Source organism: Colletotrichum chrysophilum, assembly GCF_026319265.1.
Source record: "Colletotrichum chrysophilum strain AFK26 chromosome Unknown scaffold_86, whole genome shotgun sequence".
NCBI classification, from domain to species: domain Eukaryota; kingdom Fungi; phylum Ascomycota; class Sordariomycetes; order Glomerellales; family Glomerellaceae; genus Colletotrichum; species Colletotrichum chrysophilum.
Window position 1 is genome coordinate 47,547 of NW_026517373.1, and position 17,566 is coordinate 65,112.

Sequence of the window (17,566 nt, forward strand, 5' to 3'; positions counted from 1 at the left end):
GTTGGTCTATGCGTCAGGGGTGAAAGGGCGATTGACGACGGGAGATGCTCGCTTAGCGTGTTTACTATGCAGGTCCTGAGATCTTCGGCATATTTACCCGCTAGGAGTGTCGCATTTGGTCCGTTAGCTGGTTCCTATTGTTATGCTGTCACGGGATGTGTGCTGGGTAGTTGGTGGCTTATGATCACCGACTACGGGTCGATCAAACATCCAGCCCTCTCTGCACTGCTGCTGGACAAACAGCCATGTAGACGCCATGCTATCCAAAGGTATTTATAGCAGGTTCATTCCAAAGTCGATGTCAAGGCGAATTCGAAAGATGAGTCGAAAGGTAGCGTGGCTACGCTGATGGCTTCGAAAGTCGCAGTCGAGAAGTAGCGGCGTTCGAGTAACCACGAAAGCTCTGCGATTTCACAGCGTACCAGCTGCAGCGCAACTTCGAGGTCAATGACTCTCTAGTGGGCAGCGAGATGGGAAAATAAGAGGGCTACGAAATGGGTGCGAGGGGGTGTAACATGTTTGCGATGGTATCACATCAGTGGATGCAATCTCTGTCCAGGGAACACATGCCCGTTGGATTCTGGTTGAGGGTACTCCTACCAGCGGCAGAATCTACGTTATGCTCTCAACTTGAGATTTGGGACGAGTTGGTCACACAGGTTTTGCGGTGGAAAACCGCACAGATGTGACTCTTTCTTACCAGAGCGTATTTCAATACCTGGCAGAGTTACCTTCAGGGTTGGTTGGTACGACACCAGAATAGATGGAACATGAAAACAACAGAAAGTTTAGTTCAAGACAGCTTTTGTGAAGTATACATTACAGCCCATGTATTCCCGTTGCTTAGTAGACCGGGAGAAGCTGGATAACAGAACAACCCCAAAGAGGCCTCTGACCCCACCCAAAGAAACTCAGGATCGCGTCGTCTCCTTCCTGGCAGACCATGAATGCGCCATTAAAGTCCGGGCCCATCTCTCCGGGATAGTACACGCCCTTGTCATTGAGAGTGAGACCCGGGGTACCGTCCGAGCACCTGAGCTCCACGGGTCTGCCGCTCGGTACCATCGCCGGCCCGCGCCAGGGTACGACCATGCCGGCAAACTGAGGCGAGGTGTTGTCGAAGTAGACACCAATGGTGTTGTTGTTGGCGTAGAATGTGGTCCCTTGGTTCTCGGGGACCAGGACGACGATGGCTTGGCACTCATTGCCGGAGACGTAGTTGAGCTCGTGGTCGTGAACATTAGGCCCGTTCCCAGGGGAGTCGGGATAGAGCATGTTGGCGCGGAGGCGGAAGCCGTCGCTACCGTCAGAGGTTCTCGCGGTGAGGCTGGTTGCTGTGGCGGCGACAGCGAGGAACGCCGTTTGAAGGAGGGTTTGCATAACCATCTTGAAGGTGCGGGGTGGATTATAACAGATCTCAAGGTTAATCCGGGGTATATGTTTTCGGGACGAACATGAGATAGGGATAGAGCCTCACTGGTGAGAAAGCTCAAGACCTTCCATGGGATTTGGGTCCTATTTATGCTGATCTTGGATCTAATTATGTGACGTTCCTCGATGTGGTAATGTGAAGTCAACTCAATATTGTATCCCCGCCCTCATACATCCGCTTCGTCTAGCTGCTGCACGACATCTACAAGATCACGGGCTTACTACGGCCTATTCAACTCGGAACTTTCTCTAATGGACCCGAAAACAGTTCATTTTCGATCAATAGTCTGCGGTCGGGCGCCTGCCAAGGCTTACATGCCTTAACAGGACGCTGTCTAGCTCGTATCCTCAAAGCCGTATTACGTGCATACGCTGTAAGCTCAGACATACGTAAGCAAGGGCAACAAGAGGAACAGCGAGCGGTCTGGAAAGCAAATACGAAAGTTATTGCGTAATGAAGCCATGGGTTGTAATATGATCGACAATGATGCAAGTAGCTGGAGCCCATCGGGTTACTTGTCCATCCACGTAACAAGCTGTATGCCGGACTCGATCCCTTCAGCCCAGGACGGAAAACATAGTCTCAGCTGGGAGGTCTCTAGAGCTGAAACCGACTCTAAAGGTGAACTGCCCGCCAGGAATGACCCAGTCCTGTTCAATAACGTCCCACAAGCTCAGATCCCTCCGCAACACTCCAAACTCGACGTCAGCACTAGCACCCGACTCAATCATAACCTTCTCAAACCCCCTAAGCACTCTCTGCGGGGTTCCTTCCGGAGCTCCTGCTGGATACGACAAGTAAAGCTGTGGAACGGCATGCGCAGACCGGTCGCCCGTGTTTGTGACCTTGGCTTTGACGGTGACGAGCTCGTCCCATAGTTGTGGGTTTCCACCAGGCTGTGTCTTCAATGATGCATCCGGCCGAGCCGCCACCGAGCTGTTTCCTTTGACGAGGCTGACGTCGATTTTGTTGTCTTCAATGGCAAAAGTGGTATAAGTTAATCCAAAGCCAAATTCATACAACGGCTCAATGTTCTGGGCGTCGTAATGGCGGTAGTCAATGAGCTGGCCCTCCGTGAAGTCAGCCTGCCAGGCCAGGGGGTCGGAAACAGGCTCAGTGATGTTGACAATTGGCGGGCCCGCATCGGCTTCATTGCGCGGGACGGTGTACGGAAGACGTCCCGAGGGCGCAACATCGCCCCAGAGAAGATCGACAATTGAATTCCCACTCTCCTGCCCAGGGTAGTGCGCCAAGAGGATTGCTCCGATCTTGGTGTGGTTTGCCCATGGCATGGTGTTGACGCCGCCCGAGTGTGTAACCACGATGGTGTTCCCGCAAAGGTCAGCGACGTTGTTGATTACAGCGGTGGAGTTTCCATCGAGTTCGAAAGAAGTGCGGTCAAAGCTTTCGCTGGCAAAGGTCTGTTGGAACACGACGCAGATCTCGGGTGGGGGGTAGATCCCCCTGAAGTCGTTCCTCGCCAGGAGCTCGTTGTTGGTGGCATAGAGCACCTCCGCGCCCGTCTCTGCGGCCTTGGCTTGGATGGCTCTCAGCGGCGAGACGACGTATGATGCGCGGCCTGTGCCGGAGCCCCCGCCGATGATCATGGTGCCGGTGTTGACGCTATCGGGGACTTCGGATGGGCGGTAGAACCCGTCGGTCATGTCCCCTGCATCGTTCCCGAAGACGCCGATGATTTTTGGGCTGCTCAAGGGTAAAGTGTTGTTGTTCTTGACGAGAACTGTGCCGGCAGCACCCATCTCGCGGATGACCTTGGCATGGTCGCCTCTTACATCCCGGCCATGTTCGAATACGAAGTCATCAGGGAGGAAGCCGCCAGCCTTCGCAGCACTGAGACCGACTTCTTGAATGAGAGTCACCCATCGGAGTGCTGGGTCTGCAGTCGGATACTCTTCGGCATCTTGACGGAGGAAGTAGTACGGTGTCATGATGTTGCGGACCATCTGATCAATCCTCGCTTCAGAGACGGTTCCGTTGCTGACGGCCTCGAGCACTCTGTCACCAAAGTAGAGAACAGACCCTTGGTAAGACGGAATGATGCCAGGCATCTCCATGTCTAAGCCCGCGTTGATGGACTCAGAGGTGGAATGAGTTGCGAACCAATCACTAACGGTGTACCCTTGAAATCCCAACTCTTCACGGAGGAGCTTGGTCAGGGTGTGGGAGTTTTCGCAGGAGTAGGTCTGGTTAAGGCGGTTATAGGAGCACATAACGGACGTAGTCCCGGCTTTGATGGCGTCGGCAAAAGGCCAGAGGTAGAGTTCATGGATGGTCCTGTCGTCGACGTTGGCGGATATGGCTTCGGCCCGGGTGCCATCTGTCTGGTTGGTGTTGGAACGCTGGGTCTCTTGCTCATTGGCGATGTAGTGCTTCGAACAAGTCTGGACTCCAGCGTCTTGAACACCGTGGACGGTTTGCGCGATTGAGATCCCAGCTAGGTAGGGGTCTGGACCGAAGCCCTCCCAGTTGCGGCCACCCAGAGCGTTACGGCCCATCGGGCCCGTTGATGGCCTGTTGGTGTTTAGTGGGTGCTATTGCAACATTTGCAGCGATTGACTCACCCAAGCATTACGTGCCCACCCTTGCCCTTAAATTCCTCACCCAGCGCATACCCCCGACGGTAGATGAGATCCCGGTCAAAGGTCGCAGCAGCTGTGATGCCTGAAGGGAAGACGCTGACTAGATCGACGCGGTTGATCGCTGCGGGGCCGTCAAGAAGGCAAAGGCCTTGAAATCCTAGCCGGGGAATAGGGGTGATGACGCCGATGCAATTGCCTGCGGATGAGTTGCCCGTGATCATTGAGACCTTCTCATCAAGGGTCAGCTTGGAGACGAAGTCCGAAGCCATTGTGGCGGCGGCGTCCCAGTCTCGGGTCCCTGTTGACTTATGAGCTATTTCGAGACTGAAGGGATGATGCTCTTGACGTACCATTATTCTCGGAACGGGAGGCATGTCGAACGGCATATGCGCCGTGGACTCCGAGCAGCAGAAGGGAGGCTTTCAAGACGCCCAGCATGATTGATGAGGGATGCGAGGAAGGATTAGGTTGGTCTTGTGGGTGTCGCAAGCTTCAAGTCGCGGGATAAGAAGATCTTTATATATGCTTTCAACTTCATACATACGGCAACAAGTTGCTAACTCGATTGGATCACTGGTCGTCGTGGCTGCAGTGATATTGCCGCTCGTACCACGAGCGACAGCATCGCGATCAATTATGAGGTTCGTCATATCGGACCGATTCTTGGTAAACAGGCCCAGATCGGAGCCTGGGGATGCGGGGATATTTCCGGGGTTTTTCGAATCCTTGATGGAAGAAGGCATCGGTACAAATCCTGAGTTGTGGAGCTTTCAGACCCCGGCTTACCAGCTACCTCCTCTCGGACGCGATCATACCAGGTAATGAGCCATTGGTTTTCTGTTTAATAGAGCTTAAAAGCCGATGCCTTACGAGATCTTGTATCTCATGACGTAGCCGCTGGCTATCTAACGTTTGCTTTTCATTCCTGTCCCCGATATCAACATCTTGAAGAATAAGGACTGAATGCAACCGTTGAGGTCTTGCGCAGCGAGACTTTTCCAAGAGGCTATTTTCTCATTGATAATGAGAGAGCACACAGGGATCTTTCTCTCGGGGCATCACATGGCGAGCATGCAGGTGTAATGGGACACAAGCGCACATCGGACGATTTGCCGACATTAGACCGGAAGTCGGAAAGAATCTCGCGCAAAATGATGTCAAATACGCGTATTTCAATCGAAATTGAGAGACATGTGAGTTCCAAGCGCGTATACGATGATCTAGTCGACTTCGGCCAACGAATGCCGTTAACCTCAATGCAATAGTGTTCCTCTTTGCGGGGTCTACCCCGGCTTCCCCGCATGTCAGCCGATCTTCCGTTCGACTTCAACCCGGGGTACTTAAGCTTACTTACCACGAAGAGCGGCCATCCTATGTGGCACTCGACCTTTCTCGTATTTGAGGATTAATTGAGAAACAAAAGGGCCAATGTACACTTAAAATGACCACGTACGTCATGTTCAGTGGATCCTGGTTCGGGCTGGGAGAACTGCATGCTTCAATTCATCTCGTACCAGATGGTCCTGTCTTCTAAGACAACCTTGGCCGACAATCCCCGTCATTCACATAGCAGATTTATCAGTAACGTCTGGTTTCGATCGCAAATAGCCAGAATTGACCAAGAACGGACACGTTTTCGACTTCCTATCATGTTCGCCCCCTCGTTTAAGTCCATGCCAACGCTTCCAGTCCTCAGGCCAGATATAGTGTCAAGTGAACTTAGTATTGATGACAATTTTCTGTGAATAATCGTACGCAAGACTTTTATTATCGCCTTTTGCGATCAGTATCATGCCTCATAACTTTCGGGAAACGCTTTTACCAAGCACGATGCGTCGTCCATCTTTTCTACACCTTGGCCGATATTTTCTGCAGAATAGGTTCCAGTGGCAATCAATGGTTTAGGTACATGGACTATGATATATCACTGAGACGTCACCAGGAATCAGCTTGATATCAAGGAATATCTTGTTTTGTAGTAGATGTATGGACTATGGGAAGTTCAACTTGTTGTTTTCGAGGCTTTGAGTTTGGCGATTACCGCACGCACATTTTCCTTCTTTTGGAATGTTCATTTGAACGCCACCTTGATAGAAAGCTCAGCGACAACAAGGTAGTAAGAGTAAAATGGGGAAAGTCTCCAACAAGGTGTCTTGACTGAGTTTGAAAGGCTTGATGGCCCCGATAGGGACGGACTCAGGCCTGCATCTTCTTACTATCGATCATAACAAAAGCTCAAATCGAATCACTTGGCTCCCGACTTTGTCTGCCTAACAAATCTTTCCTCTACATGCATGATACTGCTCCTATCTCATAGAGCCTCGAAGCACATCGCCATTCAAGAAGACAAATGCAAGGTCCTCGCTGGACAAGTCTTTCACTGGAGCTCCGGCACACGATTCTGAAATTCTTAGCCTACGTCTCGACTTCTGAAGACCTCCCCATCGCCACCCACGCAACTGTTTCGAAAGAATGGCAGAGCTTTCTCGAACCGTTGCTCTGGCAGAAGCTGACCTTCCGACCCTGGATTTCAAAGTCGAGCTTTCAAGGGTTTCGCGAGGCTATCCAAAGCCATCAAAGGTCTCTAATTAAGACCATTACTCTTTGTCTGAGAATGGCAGAATACCGTTGCCATCGATGCCTTCGGGAGGTCGGAGGTCAACATACACTTATCGAGAGAGAGAGGGTACTTTTTGAAAACTTGGAAGAGCTCCTCTCTATTCTTGCTCTTTGGACCGAAGATATACCTCAAAATGGTATTTCGCTTGAACTAGTTGGTATCTTAGTTCCGAACGCAGGCGATCGGAAGTTGGTGTCTAGGCGTGGTCGCCGTCGTTGTGTTCACCGTCGATCACCCCCCGTTTCAGATCCATTCGCTGAAATCAGTAGTATCAACAGCGTCATTAGCAATCAGGGGCCTGTTGAGATGGCCCCTAGTATCACTGTAATTTCCGTCAGCCCAACAATCTCTCGGAGCTGTTCGTCTATCCTACTCTTTCACCTCCGCGACAGCTTTCCGTGCCTCCAGCGACTCGACTTTGAACAACAGCTGGGAACGACGAAAACACTCCAACAAGCAATCGGAAACAGAGTCGTTTTCTCAATTGCAGATCGTATTCCTTCTCTGCAGAGGCTATCCATATGGGAGTCTCGGTCCAGACTGATATCCGAAACTCAAAGTCAAAGTGACTCGGAGAAAGCAAACGGGCTAGCAGCTGTGCTCCAGACTGCGGTTCCCACCAGCTTTCATCTTAAGGAGCTGGCAATTACGTATGTTATCGACGCGAGAGATTTCTTCTCCCACTTCAACTTTCTTCTCTCATCAGGCGAGAGGTTGCCTCCTTGCATGCTTGAGCGTCTAGTTCTCAGTTGCCAACTTGGACGGCTGACTAATAGTCCTCAAGATTTAGACTGTCTTCTTGTGGCAGCAAGTCAAGCAGCTACATATATGCCCTATTTGAAGATGCTGGAAGTATGGAGTCCTGGTGTCGGAGAAGGGTTTCTTTTTAGATACGAGGTCAGGGCGAGCGAAGTCAATCTCGCAATGGCTGCGACTTGGCAATTTGATGTCGTGTCTTGGCAGCATGGACGAGGGTATAGGGCTTTACGAGCATGGGAAGAGGTAGCAAGTCGACATACAGACCAGAGGTTCAACTGTGTCATTGAGAGCATCGACACGGTGGCTCTACCCAAACTGTATAGTATCTGTAGTAGACTGGAGTCGTTCGAATCGATTCGAAGATGGAGAAGTTCTTGAACGGGTAGAAGTAGAATCCGTTCAAGTCGCTATCTACGCGTAGTCGGCCGCCGTGCGTTGCGAATGCGTTGAGGTTGCCGTTCAATCCAGACTTTCTGCATCATCATGAGGTACCTATGGTAGTTGGTCGGGCGTGAACTAAGATATGGTGAACCATGCCCTTCGAGATGCGTTCAGTATCGGTAAGTATCAACGGGGATCAACCAAAATCTTCTCCAGTCTTGCCGCATCGACGTAAGATCTCACAACAATTGATGCAGGTTGCTGTGCGAGTCTACATGTAATAAGACGCGAGTCTCAAATTCACATACGGAGAGATGAACCAGTAGACGTTATGTGGCTCAGTACCTAGTGCCGCGATTTTTCAAGACAGCCGGCCACTGAGCGTTCCCCTGTTGAAAAGTTTTCTTGGCCAAAAGAAGCAAAAAGCCGGGGGTGGATCTCGATCAGGAAGTCCGCAGCCCTCAATGCGACACCGGAAGCATTTTGATCGCGTGAGTCGCGCGCGGCCCTCAGACTCCAGCGACAAACTCTCCCACCGGCAAGCGATATTGGACCGGAACTTAGAAAGAAAAGAAAGAATAAAGAAGAAGCCGAACGCCTCGGACACTTAGACGAGATGAAAAGACATGGTACAAGCAACCTGAGTAGTTCTGGTTTTGGCTGTCCTCACTCTAGATCAAACCACCTGGTCACCCGTACGCTTGCATACCTTATTTACACGTCAATTTTCGGCATGGGTCGCCTGTATTGTGTTCTTTTTCTGCCGCGGCCAGGGAGCCGACTTCCGGCAAAAATGCCCCATTGACCTTACTCAGGCCCTTGCCAGGGGGTTCGCAGATCCGCCATGCCGACTACGGACTTGCATAATGCCGCTACCCAAAGCAGACAGTCCCATCATGGTCCTTTTTTTCCTTTTTTCCCTATCAATATTTCTTAGGCAAGATTGTTAGGCGTCATTCTCGAAAAAATCGAATTCTGCGAGCGTTCACCCGGCCCGAGTAACGGAGATCGACCATGACGAGTCATGTCGATCGTGGTAGGCGCCATTTGGCTACGCTCAACTTCCCCACGATTTGCTGTCTGGATAAGGTTGCAGAGTTCAGCTACTTGAACTCTAAAACGCAAAGCCACAAGTAGTCAAATATGATGCCACAACTTCATCAAAAATGGTATCATTCTGGACCAGTATATACGATGACGTGGCTCAAAGAAGCGCTAGTGCATCACACAAAGATTTATGTACATGAACAACAATAGTCCCCCTTATTTTCCCTTTTCATACATGTTTGCGTCCTTCAAAGGTCGTCAATGAGGGGGCTGAGGCCCTGGGCAGTGCCAATGCGGTCCTCGAACCAGAAGCGAAGTCTCTCGACAGCAGCGCGGTCAGACATCCACTTGCCAAAGGCAGTGGGGTCGGTGCCGGGAGTCTCGAGGATAGGAGTGTAGTTGTTGGGAAGCTTGACGTCGCCGCGGACAGACCATCCACCGCGGGACTCCTGGAACTCGGTGCTGAGCATGTAGCTGTGCAGGAGCTTGGCGCCCTCGGGGTGAGGAGCGTTCTTGAGGATACCGCCGGTCTGGGGCCACGAGACGAAGCGACCCTCGATGGGGTGGCTGGTGTTGATGGGAGCGGTAGGGTTCAGGCTGCCGGAGGAGGTGAAGGTGGCGGCCCAGGTGGTGTCGTTCTTGCCGAGGATGGTTCGGGGAGTCTGAGTGCCGCGGACCCAGCGGGGGTTCTGGGCGACGAGCTTGTCGAACCACTCAGCGCCGTACTGCTTGACACTGTTTGATGCGTTGTTAGTCGACTTTTCTTCTCTCAGGGACTATCATAAGTACTTACATAAGGTCGAAAGCGAAAAGGACGGCATCGTCGTCGTTGGGATAGGTCAGGACGAGCTTGTCCTTGAACTCAGGGCGAAGCCAGTCGTTCCACTCGACGGGGGCCTCGACGCCAGGAAGCTTCTGGCTGTTCCAGGTGTTGAGCCAGGCGATGATGAACATGCCGTAGTAGGTCGCGGTGCCGTTGGGCTTGAACTCGGACAGGATCGCGTCGTGGCCAAGGGGCGCGTAGTCGAGGAGGGCATCCTCGGCACTCCAGCGGGGGTAGTCGTGCAGGGTCTGGAGGATAATGCTGTCGACGAAGACGTTGTTGGCGGCGATCTGATCGTCGAGGTTGCCGTCGTGGTACTTGGAGAGGTCGACGGTGACGTTGAGGGTCATGCCGGGGAACTTAGCCTCGAAGGCAGCCTTCAAGCTGTTCTGCTGGGTGAGCTCGTCACCTCCGTGCCAGAGGGTGACGACACCGCCCTCGGCAAGAGCGGCCTTGTAGATCTCGTCGAGGGTACGGGTCTCGACCTCGGTGGCGGCGTTGACCAGAGCTTGGGCGCCCAGGAGGGCGAGAGCGAAGATGGAGCGGACCATAGTGAATGACTGACCAAATGAGTGGCTAAAGATTGACGGTAGCTTGAGGGGAGTAGATCGTCATGATCGTTGCCGGCAACTCTACTTATATATACTCATGTGCTCACGGATTTCGCCATGATACCCTGGTACAATCGCCATGTCAGGTCACTGTGCAACACGCTGTCATTGTTTACTCTCGACTAAGGAGAGATCCGCTAGAACTCTCAATGTTGTAACATGATAGGTCTTTACGGTTCCTGTACATCTCCTTCCCCATCCGTGATCTGCCATAGCCCTGCTGACAGGGGCTGAGCATATATCGCCTTGACTATTATCCCGCCATACTGCCATGTCCCACTTTGTGCTCCTATGCAATAAAGACTGCAACGTTCTGATCGATAAGACTAACCGCGCGCTTCATGACGAAAGTTACGGGAGGTCCCACTGAGAGATGAGATGATCCGTCCTTCTTTTGGCCCACTCGTCCCATCTCATGTTAAGCCTCTGGGCCTTTACAGGTGTGGATGGTCTGGGGGGTTTCTTCGGTGAGGGATAAACACACTTCCCACCGCTGGCGACACCGCTGGCGAGTCACGAGTCAGAGTGGCCCGGACCTGACTGCGAATACGGCCGAGTTCCCGTGGGAGATGCCTTTCGGAGTACTCCGGCAAAAGTGGAACCAACGGAGGGCACTGCAGGCACCCCGGGACCAGCCAAGCCGCACCAGCGGCAGGCCCCGTCCATTGGTCATCAGGGGGGAGGGAGAAGTTCTACGGAAGATTTTTGGTTCCGGAAAAGAGAGCCGGCCATGACTTTAACCACCTAAAGACGTCGATCTAGCCATTATTCGGATGGGAGTAAAGAATTCTGGGCCCGATTCGGTCAGCATGCTGCAGGAACAGGGGCGAAAAATGCCGGGGCTACATTAAAGATGGTGTGATCTGCGGCAAGACCTGGGACGAACTCGTCATCCTTGCAATTTACTGTGGCTGAATGGTTCTCGAACTTGGTCGAACGGCTAAGGCAAAGCAACGGTGTCGATGAATGTCACCCATAGCGTGATCCTGTCTATGCATTTGTTTAAGCTTACTGTTCCAGTTGTAATCCCGCGCGCGGAAGAGCTGCCCTGTTGGACAGGTGACATTTGCTTTTTCCAATGGGGACTTTCCGCAACCCCTCTCGACGCACGGAAATATATGCCGACAGAGCGCCTAGATCTTGGAACTTGAAACCTGGCAGATTTCACAGGATCAACGTGAACATTCGATCATTTCATCGAACCGTTTGCCGTACTCATTTGTGAGAGGCATTTGATTTCATGGCGTGGACACGTTCGCGAGTCAATCCGGCCCCGTTCGGGTTATCGGCATTTGGCCCCCACTGGTAAAGAAGACTTGCTACCGACTGTACGCGTACGGCGTACAGGCAACGATGGCCCGCATTAAAGGAAGGATTCTCGTTTTCGGATTTGATGGAATAGTTTTCGCGCCGTAACAAACCGGGCGTTGGTCATAGCGATGGGTGTTTAATTCAGTACCAACCAACTGTTGGCTCAGGCGCGAAAGTGTCAGCTGGATCAATTCGCCCCTATCTGCATGGATGGACCCCGGGAAATGCTGCAGCTCCATACAAATCGGTACAGCTTTTATTGCGATTGACCCCTTATTACTCGTACAACATTTCTCTACCGTCTCGATTACTGATCATCGAGTAGTCGAGCTGTACATAGTTGTTTCTGTGGATAATGCACAGCAGTGCCTCGTTCCAGATAAAATCAATTACAGCATTCATCATCTTTCTCGAGACTACAAATTCGAAGACGACCGAGATTCAAGTCGTTATGCTTACGGCTAGCCATGTGAACATGATCAAATAACAACCAATGGAACGATTAGAGCATAGTCATACAACCGTGTCGTACTCAACAGGGGACGTATACGGTAATTTCGCGACTCGTAGTGTCATTCTTTGCCAGTATTGCTGTACATCCTCCTTTTGAAACAGAGACTACATATACTCACAATGCCACATTCATCTATGAGTGAGCACGTGATAATTGGGCAATGATGCGTTCTCTCAAACCCACATCACAGCCTCAGCGATGGCTGAACTTAACTCTGACCCGCTGAAAGCCCACCCTGTTATTACGACGATGGCTAACGTCGTCAACTCATGGTTGACATGTCTTTGCTGGCCATGGTGTCTCGAGATTCTACTAATGGGATAGCCGCTATTCGCGACGGAGGTAGACGAAAATGGCTTGTTATTTTCACAACACCACATCAAAATGATGGATGAACGATAGCCATGGGCAAATCTGGAACTGGAAGTTGGAGTTGTCCGAGCTATGAGGTCCCTGCTTGTGTCGGCGAGATTGAAGTTGAATATGAAGTACGCACTGCGCTGCAGCCAGAGCACGCTGGGATATATCTGTTGGCGTGTAACTGGTGAGACCCAAGCTGTTTCCTTAGGACACATCGTTCTCTATTTCCAACCGGCGAAGCTGTTCTCGAACTTTAACATCCCTTCTCTGACTTGGAGTGCATTGTGGGTAGGTTGCCTCCAGGGCAGTTGAGATTAGGACAACTTCAACGATGAAGGATCCCTTGACCAGTAGGATTCTGAGACATAATTATTGTAGAAGCGGCGATGAGTGATTTCGTTCTCCTGGTCAGATATTTCCCGCCGGAGAGTTACTGATGGTCAACAAGCAGACCGGAAATTATCAAAATATCTATTTTCGTCGGCACAGTACCGAAACGTAGTGGTGATCTAAGTACCAAGTCCTTCGTTGTGACTATGAGATCGCAAGAATGCATTATTGCTGGTGGACAAGTGGCAGAAACTGTCCCATATGAGCGTTGTACAACGCCCCATGGTTGATGGCGAGGAAAGTCATTCCGAATAACTTTGACAAACTGCTGACATAAGCCTGTAATAAACTGAAAAGGGTTACGCTCGAAAGAACTTTTGGGCTTAGTCTAATCCATGCCCCTCTGTAGGCCATTGTTGGTTGATGGGATCTTAATCCCGCTTGAGATAACCTCCCAATTGCACGCAACAATCGCTCCCATTTGAGATGACGGAACCACGCAACCTGGGATCCAACTTTGGAACCCTCGGAACCAGGGAAGAGGACTGGCCTGACGTAGACGGAGATCTCGATAGCAAGGAAGGGGCCGAGGCCATGCGGCGCGCTGACGCAGCTCTACACGCGACCATCGAACGCTCTATACGGCAACGAAACGCACAATCAGCCCACGGCGACGCCATCTCAAAGTCTCTGTATATCAAAGCTCAGAACCAGCAGGATCGGCTTACAAACGAGGAGCGGCAGCTTCTCCTCAGCCGCTGCGACGTAGTGGGCAAGGCACTCGCTCGTCCCGACTCTCTCACGACAGAGGAGATGCACCAGGCCCTCCTCTGGCCGCCGCCAGATCTTGTACTCGCCAACATCCAGCGAGCTACCGGTGGACAGCTCGGCACACCAACCGAGCTCTACGCCAAGGGGAAGGATGCCCTAGACCGCGGCCAGTTCAACACGATGCTGAACGACGATGAGGTTGCGCTGCTAGCACGCCGCTTCCACGCCAGAGACGACCCAACCTTTTCCGAGGTCGGTATGTCGCGAGCTCTCGCCCAGCCCGGGCTCGCGCAGGCCGCTGAAATGCTATCAAGCATGTTGGAACTGGACTTCGCTGTCTTTCATGCTGCTTTAATGCGTCAAGTGGGCCAGATGTACCCGATGCGGCAGATGGCATCGCCACTTCCTGGTCCCAGTCTGGTGCAGCCTTTTCCAATGCCAGGACCGGAAGTTTTCGCGCCGCAGGGTCACTTAGGACAGAGACAACAGCTTAGCGAGATCATCAGCGCCATGACAGCTCTCCATGAGCAGCATCGGCTCGGCAACATCACAGACGAGGAAGTAGCCGCTCAAAATAGCGAATACGTCGCTGCTCTCCGGTCGTCTTTCCAGGTTCCGTCTCTGTTTCCCCCCAACGGACTCCAATCACCATGGCCCGCGGTAACTCCTCCATCGAACGCTGACCGCTTCGGATCTGGTCCCTGGCCGCCCATGGTTAGGCCGCAAAATCCAATCACAATCTTCGCTAATGAAGCGGGCGCGTCAGGCTACGAAGTCGAGCCTGGGTGGACTGCACTATCCGAAGACCAAAAGGCAGCTTCCCGCGCGCGGTCCGAGACGTTGCGTCGCGAGGCTTGGGCTCAGCATGAGACAACTCTGGCTGAGGAGACGTCGCCTATCGCTCTTCCCCATGCGGGGCCACGACAGCGGCCTGCGAGGAACTTGGCAGGCCTTGCGAGCCGTGGAGAGAGGCTTCCTGGGGTGCCCGCCCGGCCGGGCATTATCACGGGACTGAGTATATTTCGCGATGAGCATGAAACGGATTGGCAAGAGGTGTTGAGAATATGGGAGGCCTTACCTGAGGAGCAGAGGCAGGCATACGAGGTGAGGGCTGCTGCCGCTAATGCTGCCGCAAGGGCTGCTTTTAGGGAGGGAAGGACTTTGTAAAGTAAGGTTTAGTGCATGAACTGAGGCCCGGCGGCCGGCGCCGTGCTGGTAGAATGGAACATTCACAAGTCTTCTCAGGAGTCGGCCGGTCTTTGGGACTCGTGTACCCACGTGGGCGGTGCAAAGGGCAGCCATATCCAGAACGCGGAGTGTGTCAAGGCGGCGCAGTACAAGAACTGCACTACCACATCGGAGATGGTACATGTGACGATCTGACCTTCGCTGACTGCTCTGCAAACTGCATTGCTTGGTCGCTTCGTTTGACAAATGCACGAATGTCTTGGATGTCATCAGTGGTTGCTTCTATACCTGTCGCGCCCGCATGATGAACCAGAGCACTTAGTCGGTCCCACATTGTCGGCATGGCACCAGGCAATATCAAAACCCAGTAAGCATCAAACCGTTAGCAAGCGCAAGCGGCCGAGGTGATGTTAAGCTAAGGCGGTGTCGAGCCTAAGACTCAACAGAGATGTCTTGAGACACCAAACCATATCTAGGTACTACATGTAGACCAGCGAAAGCGAAAGCGAGTTCTAACGCAGTCACTTACATCAAGTGGGGGCATGCCGAAACTCAAAATTCACTTCCGAAAAGCAGCAGATCCAACCAAAGAGCCATTGCATGCGGTGGGCGTCGCGAGTCATATAAGTTGGCCTGAAACCTCTTACAGCTGACTATACCCAGAGCTTTCTGTTATCTGCCAGGTCCCCTCATACACAGTTTGTGGGTTTCATTGACCCCTACTGCTACAGCATATTTAGTCATGACCCTTGGAAATACAATCATTGTAGCCCAAACTCTATCAGCAGAACTCGGAAGTGACAATCCCTTGCCTATGTCTATCAAACCGTTCGTCTGATTGAATGCTGCACGCAGACACAACTCTACATACTACGCTCACCAACGTACTCTGTCATCTAACATAAAAAGCGTCGCGTCTCTACTCTAGTCATCGATTGGAATTGGCACTTCAGTTGCACAGCAACATACATTTATCAGTTATCACTCATGACCATGGATTTCCTGGCAACTCTTACCTCCACTGGGCTACTGTGCAGCTCTGCCCGAGCACAGTTAGGTCTTTGTGTACCGGTTGACATCACCAATGTATGTTCCTTCAATTGAATTCATACTGCACAGTTTGCTAATACGTGGAAAAGCCCCAAAAGTGTGGTCCTCTCGAGGAACAGCAGAATTGCGCCCAGAAAGCGGTCGACAAGTGTGCCCACATTGGTGGCGAGGGCACAACAGGCTTCTGCGTGCCCTTTAACGTTGCTCGAAGCGATGTAAGTCAGGCTCTGTTGACTTAGTTATGGGCGATCGCTGATACCTAGCCTACTTAGCCTGGGCAATGCGGTCCGGGCCGGGCTGGATGCCCTTTTGGTTCAAGCTGTCGCTTTCCGTGAAGGATCTAGAGCGATGGTCTAATTATAGGTGCCTACATAAGACTTTTCATGTATGTCGAGCAAGCAAGCGTAGATAAATAACAAGTTGGAAACATGTGCTGTAAGCGAATTTCTCAAAGACTTGTCTAATTCATCATGATGGCGGACACAGGGAACAAAAGTGATTTTAAGTACCTCAAGCGAGTGCATCACACAGGTACAAGTCCTATAGGGCCGCTCTCAAGGGCTCCGACACAAGCCTCTGCTACGACCAAGACTCCATTACCTCAGTCCAGCTCTACACATCAGCATGCGCCAAGATCTCACTCTCTACACCCTCTCGGATGACACCAAGTTCTCGTCGACGTGGACCCCTTCACCTGCTGGGCCTCCATCGCCGGGTCCGGGCCCAGCGCCGCGTGACCCACCAACAACACCGTCAGCAACCGCTCGTCGTTCTTTCTGCCGGCATATTCGTACTTTGGCGTGACTTACGGCGACACCTGCTGCTGCAGGACGGGCATGAATGTGGCGGAAACGACTCTGTACACCGTTTGAAACTGTGATATCATTCCCATGAGACGAGCGAAAATGAGCTGTAGTGGTTGGCGGCGACGCATATGTATGCTGCCAGAGCTGATCTGTTGCCCAGGACCTAAGACGGCTATGCTAACAGCCTGGGCGTGCGCATGGCTCATGAAACACTTTAGTAGCTAACCAAAACATTTCGTCCGAGAACGACGCGAAACCTCTGTGTTATTTATGTATTGAATCTCATGATAAAGTCACTTGCGTGTATGCCATCTACGTGGTGTAGGACTAGAGCAACGAGGAGGTAAGAGATCTTGACTGCTTCCATATATTTCACAAACATCAAAGTAATGCAGTGCCACTCAATAGTTCGACGTTTTGACCTTTGAGCGATGTTAAAATACAATGATGCGGTACAGCTACGAAAAGAAAGCTGAGAAAGAGGTTGAGCCCCCCTTAATGGTATTGGAAGGGCATCAGTCTAAATTTCTTCTCTTAAAATGTTCAAGATGAGTGAATTTGTTTCTGACTTCTTGGTCGTTGACCAGAGAATCAATAATTACCTGGGCGACATCTGGCAACCTGTCCAGAAGTTGCTCGTCTGAATGCGCCGATCGTTCCACCATGCGGCTCTTGAGTAGTTGGCGCGCATTACACAAAACATTCGGATGACATCCTCCTGCAGGACGTATCTTATGGGAGCTTTCCATACATTTATTATCATACCCCGTCTCCAATGAGGACAATTCGGCTCCTCGAATCGATGTTGCTTTCCTGATGGACATACCTTACTTATCCAAGCATAATTATGTCCTTTCGTGCGACAAGCAGCTAAGAGGCTGATCTTGAGTTAAAGAATGCCTAGTATGGTTGAAAGGACGCTTTCGCTTTGATGATGTGTCCAGCCAGTCGGGGTGTTCACAA

General features: G+C 51.7%; 4 protein-coding genes across 4 annotated transcripts; 1 reads left to right on the top strand and 3 right to left on the bottom strand.

Annotated features, from left to right (window-relative positions):
- Nucleotides 1-843: 843 nt before the first annotated feature.
- On the bottom strand, nucleotides 844-1,386 carry COL26b_009159 (uncharacterized protein; the record flags this gene model as incomplete). Its single annotated transcript, XM_053181899.1, has 1 exon — nucleotides 844-1,386. The coding sequence occupies one exon, from the start codon at nucleotides 1,384-1,386 to the stop codon at nucleotides 844-846; it is 543 nt and encodes a 180-aa protein (XP_053034130.1).
- A 603-nt stretch (nucleotides 1,387-1,989) lies between these two features.
- Nucleotides 1,990-4,301, bottom strand: COL26b_009160 (uncharacterized protein; the record flags this gene model as incomplete). Its single annotated transcript, XM_053181900.1, has 2 exons — nucleotides 1,990-3,964; nucleotides 4,015-4,301. 2 exons carry the CDS (start codon nucleotides 4,299-4,301, stop codon nucleotides 1,990-1,992), a joined length of 2,262 nt encoding a protein of 753 aa, XP_053034131.1.
- A 4,786-nt stretch (nucleotides 4,302-9,087) lies between these two features.
- COL26b_009161 (uncharacterized protein) lies at nucleotides 9,088-10,213 on the bottom strand (the record flags this gene model as incomplete). Its single annotated transcript, XM_053181901.1, has 2 exons — nucleotides 9,088-9,574; nucleotides 9,633-10,213. 2 exons carry the CDS (start codon nucleotides 10,211-10,213, stop codon nucleotides 9,088-9,090), a joined length of 1,068 nt encoding a protein of 355 aa, XP_053034132.1.
- Nucleotides 10,214-13,274: 3,061 nt separating this feature from the next.
- Nucleotides 13,275-14,726, top strand: COL26b_009162 (uncharacterized protein; the record flags this gene model as incomplete). Its single annotated transcript, XM_053181902.1, has 1 exon — nucleotides 13,275-14,726. One exon carries the CDS (start codon nucleotides 13,275-13,277, stop codon nucleotides 14,724-14,726), a length of 1,452 nt encoding a protein of 483 aa, XP_053034133.1.
- Between the last annotated feature and the right edge of the window lie 2,840 nt (nucleotides 14,727-17,566).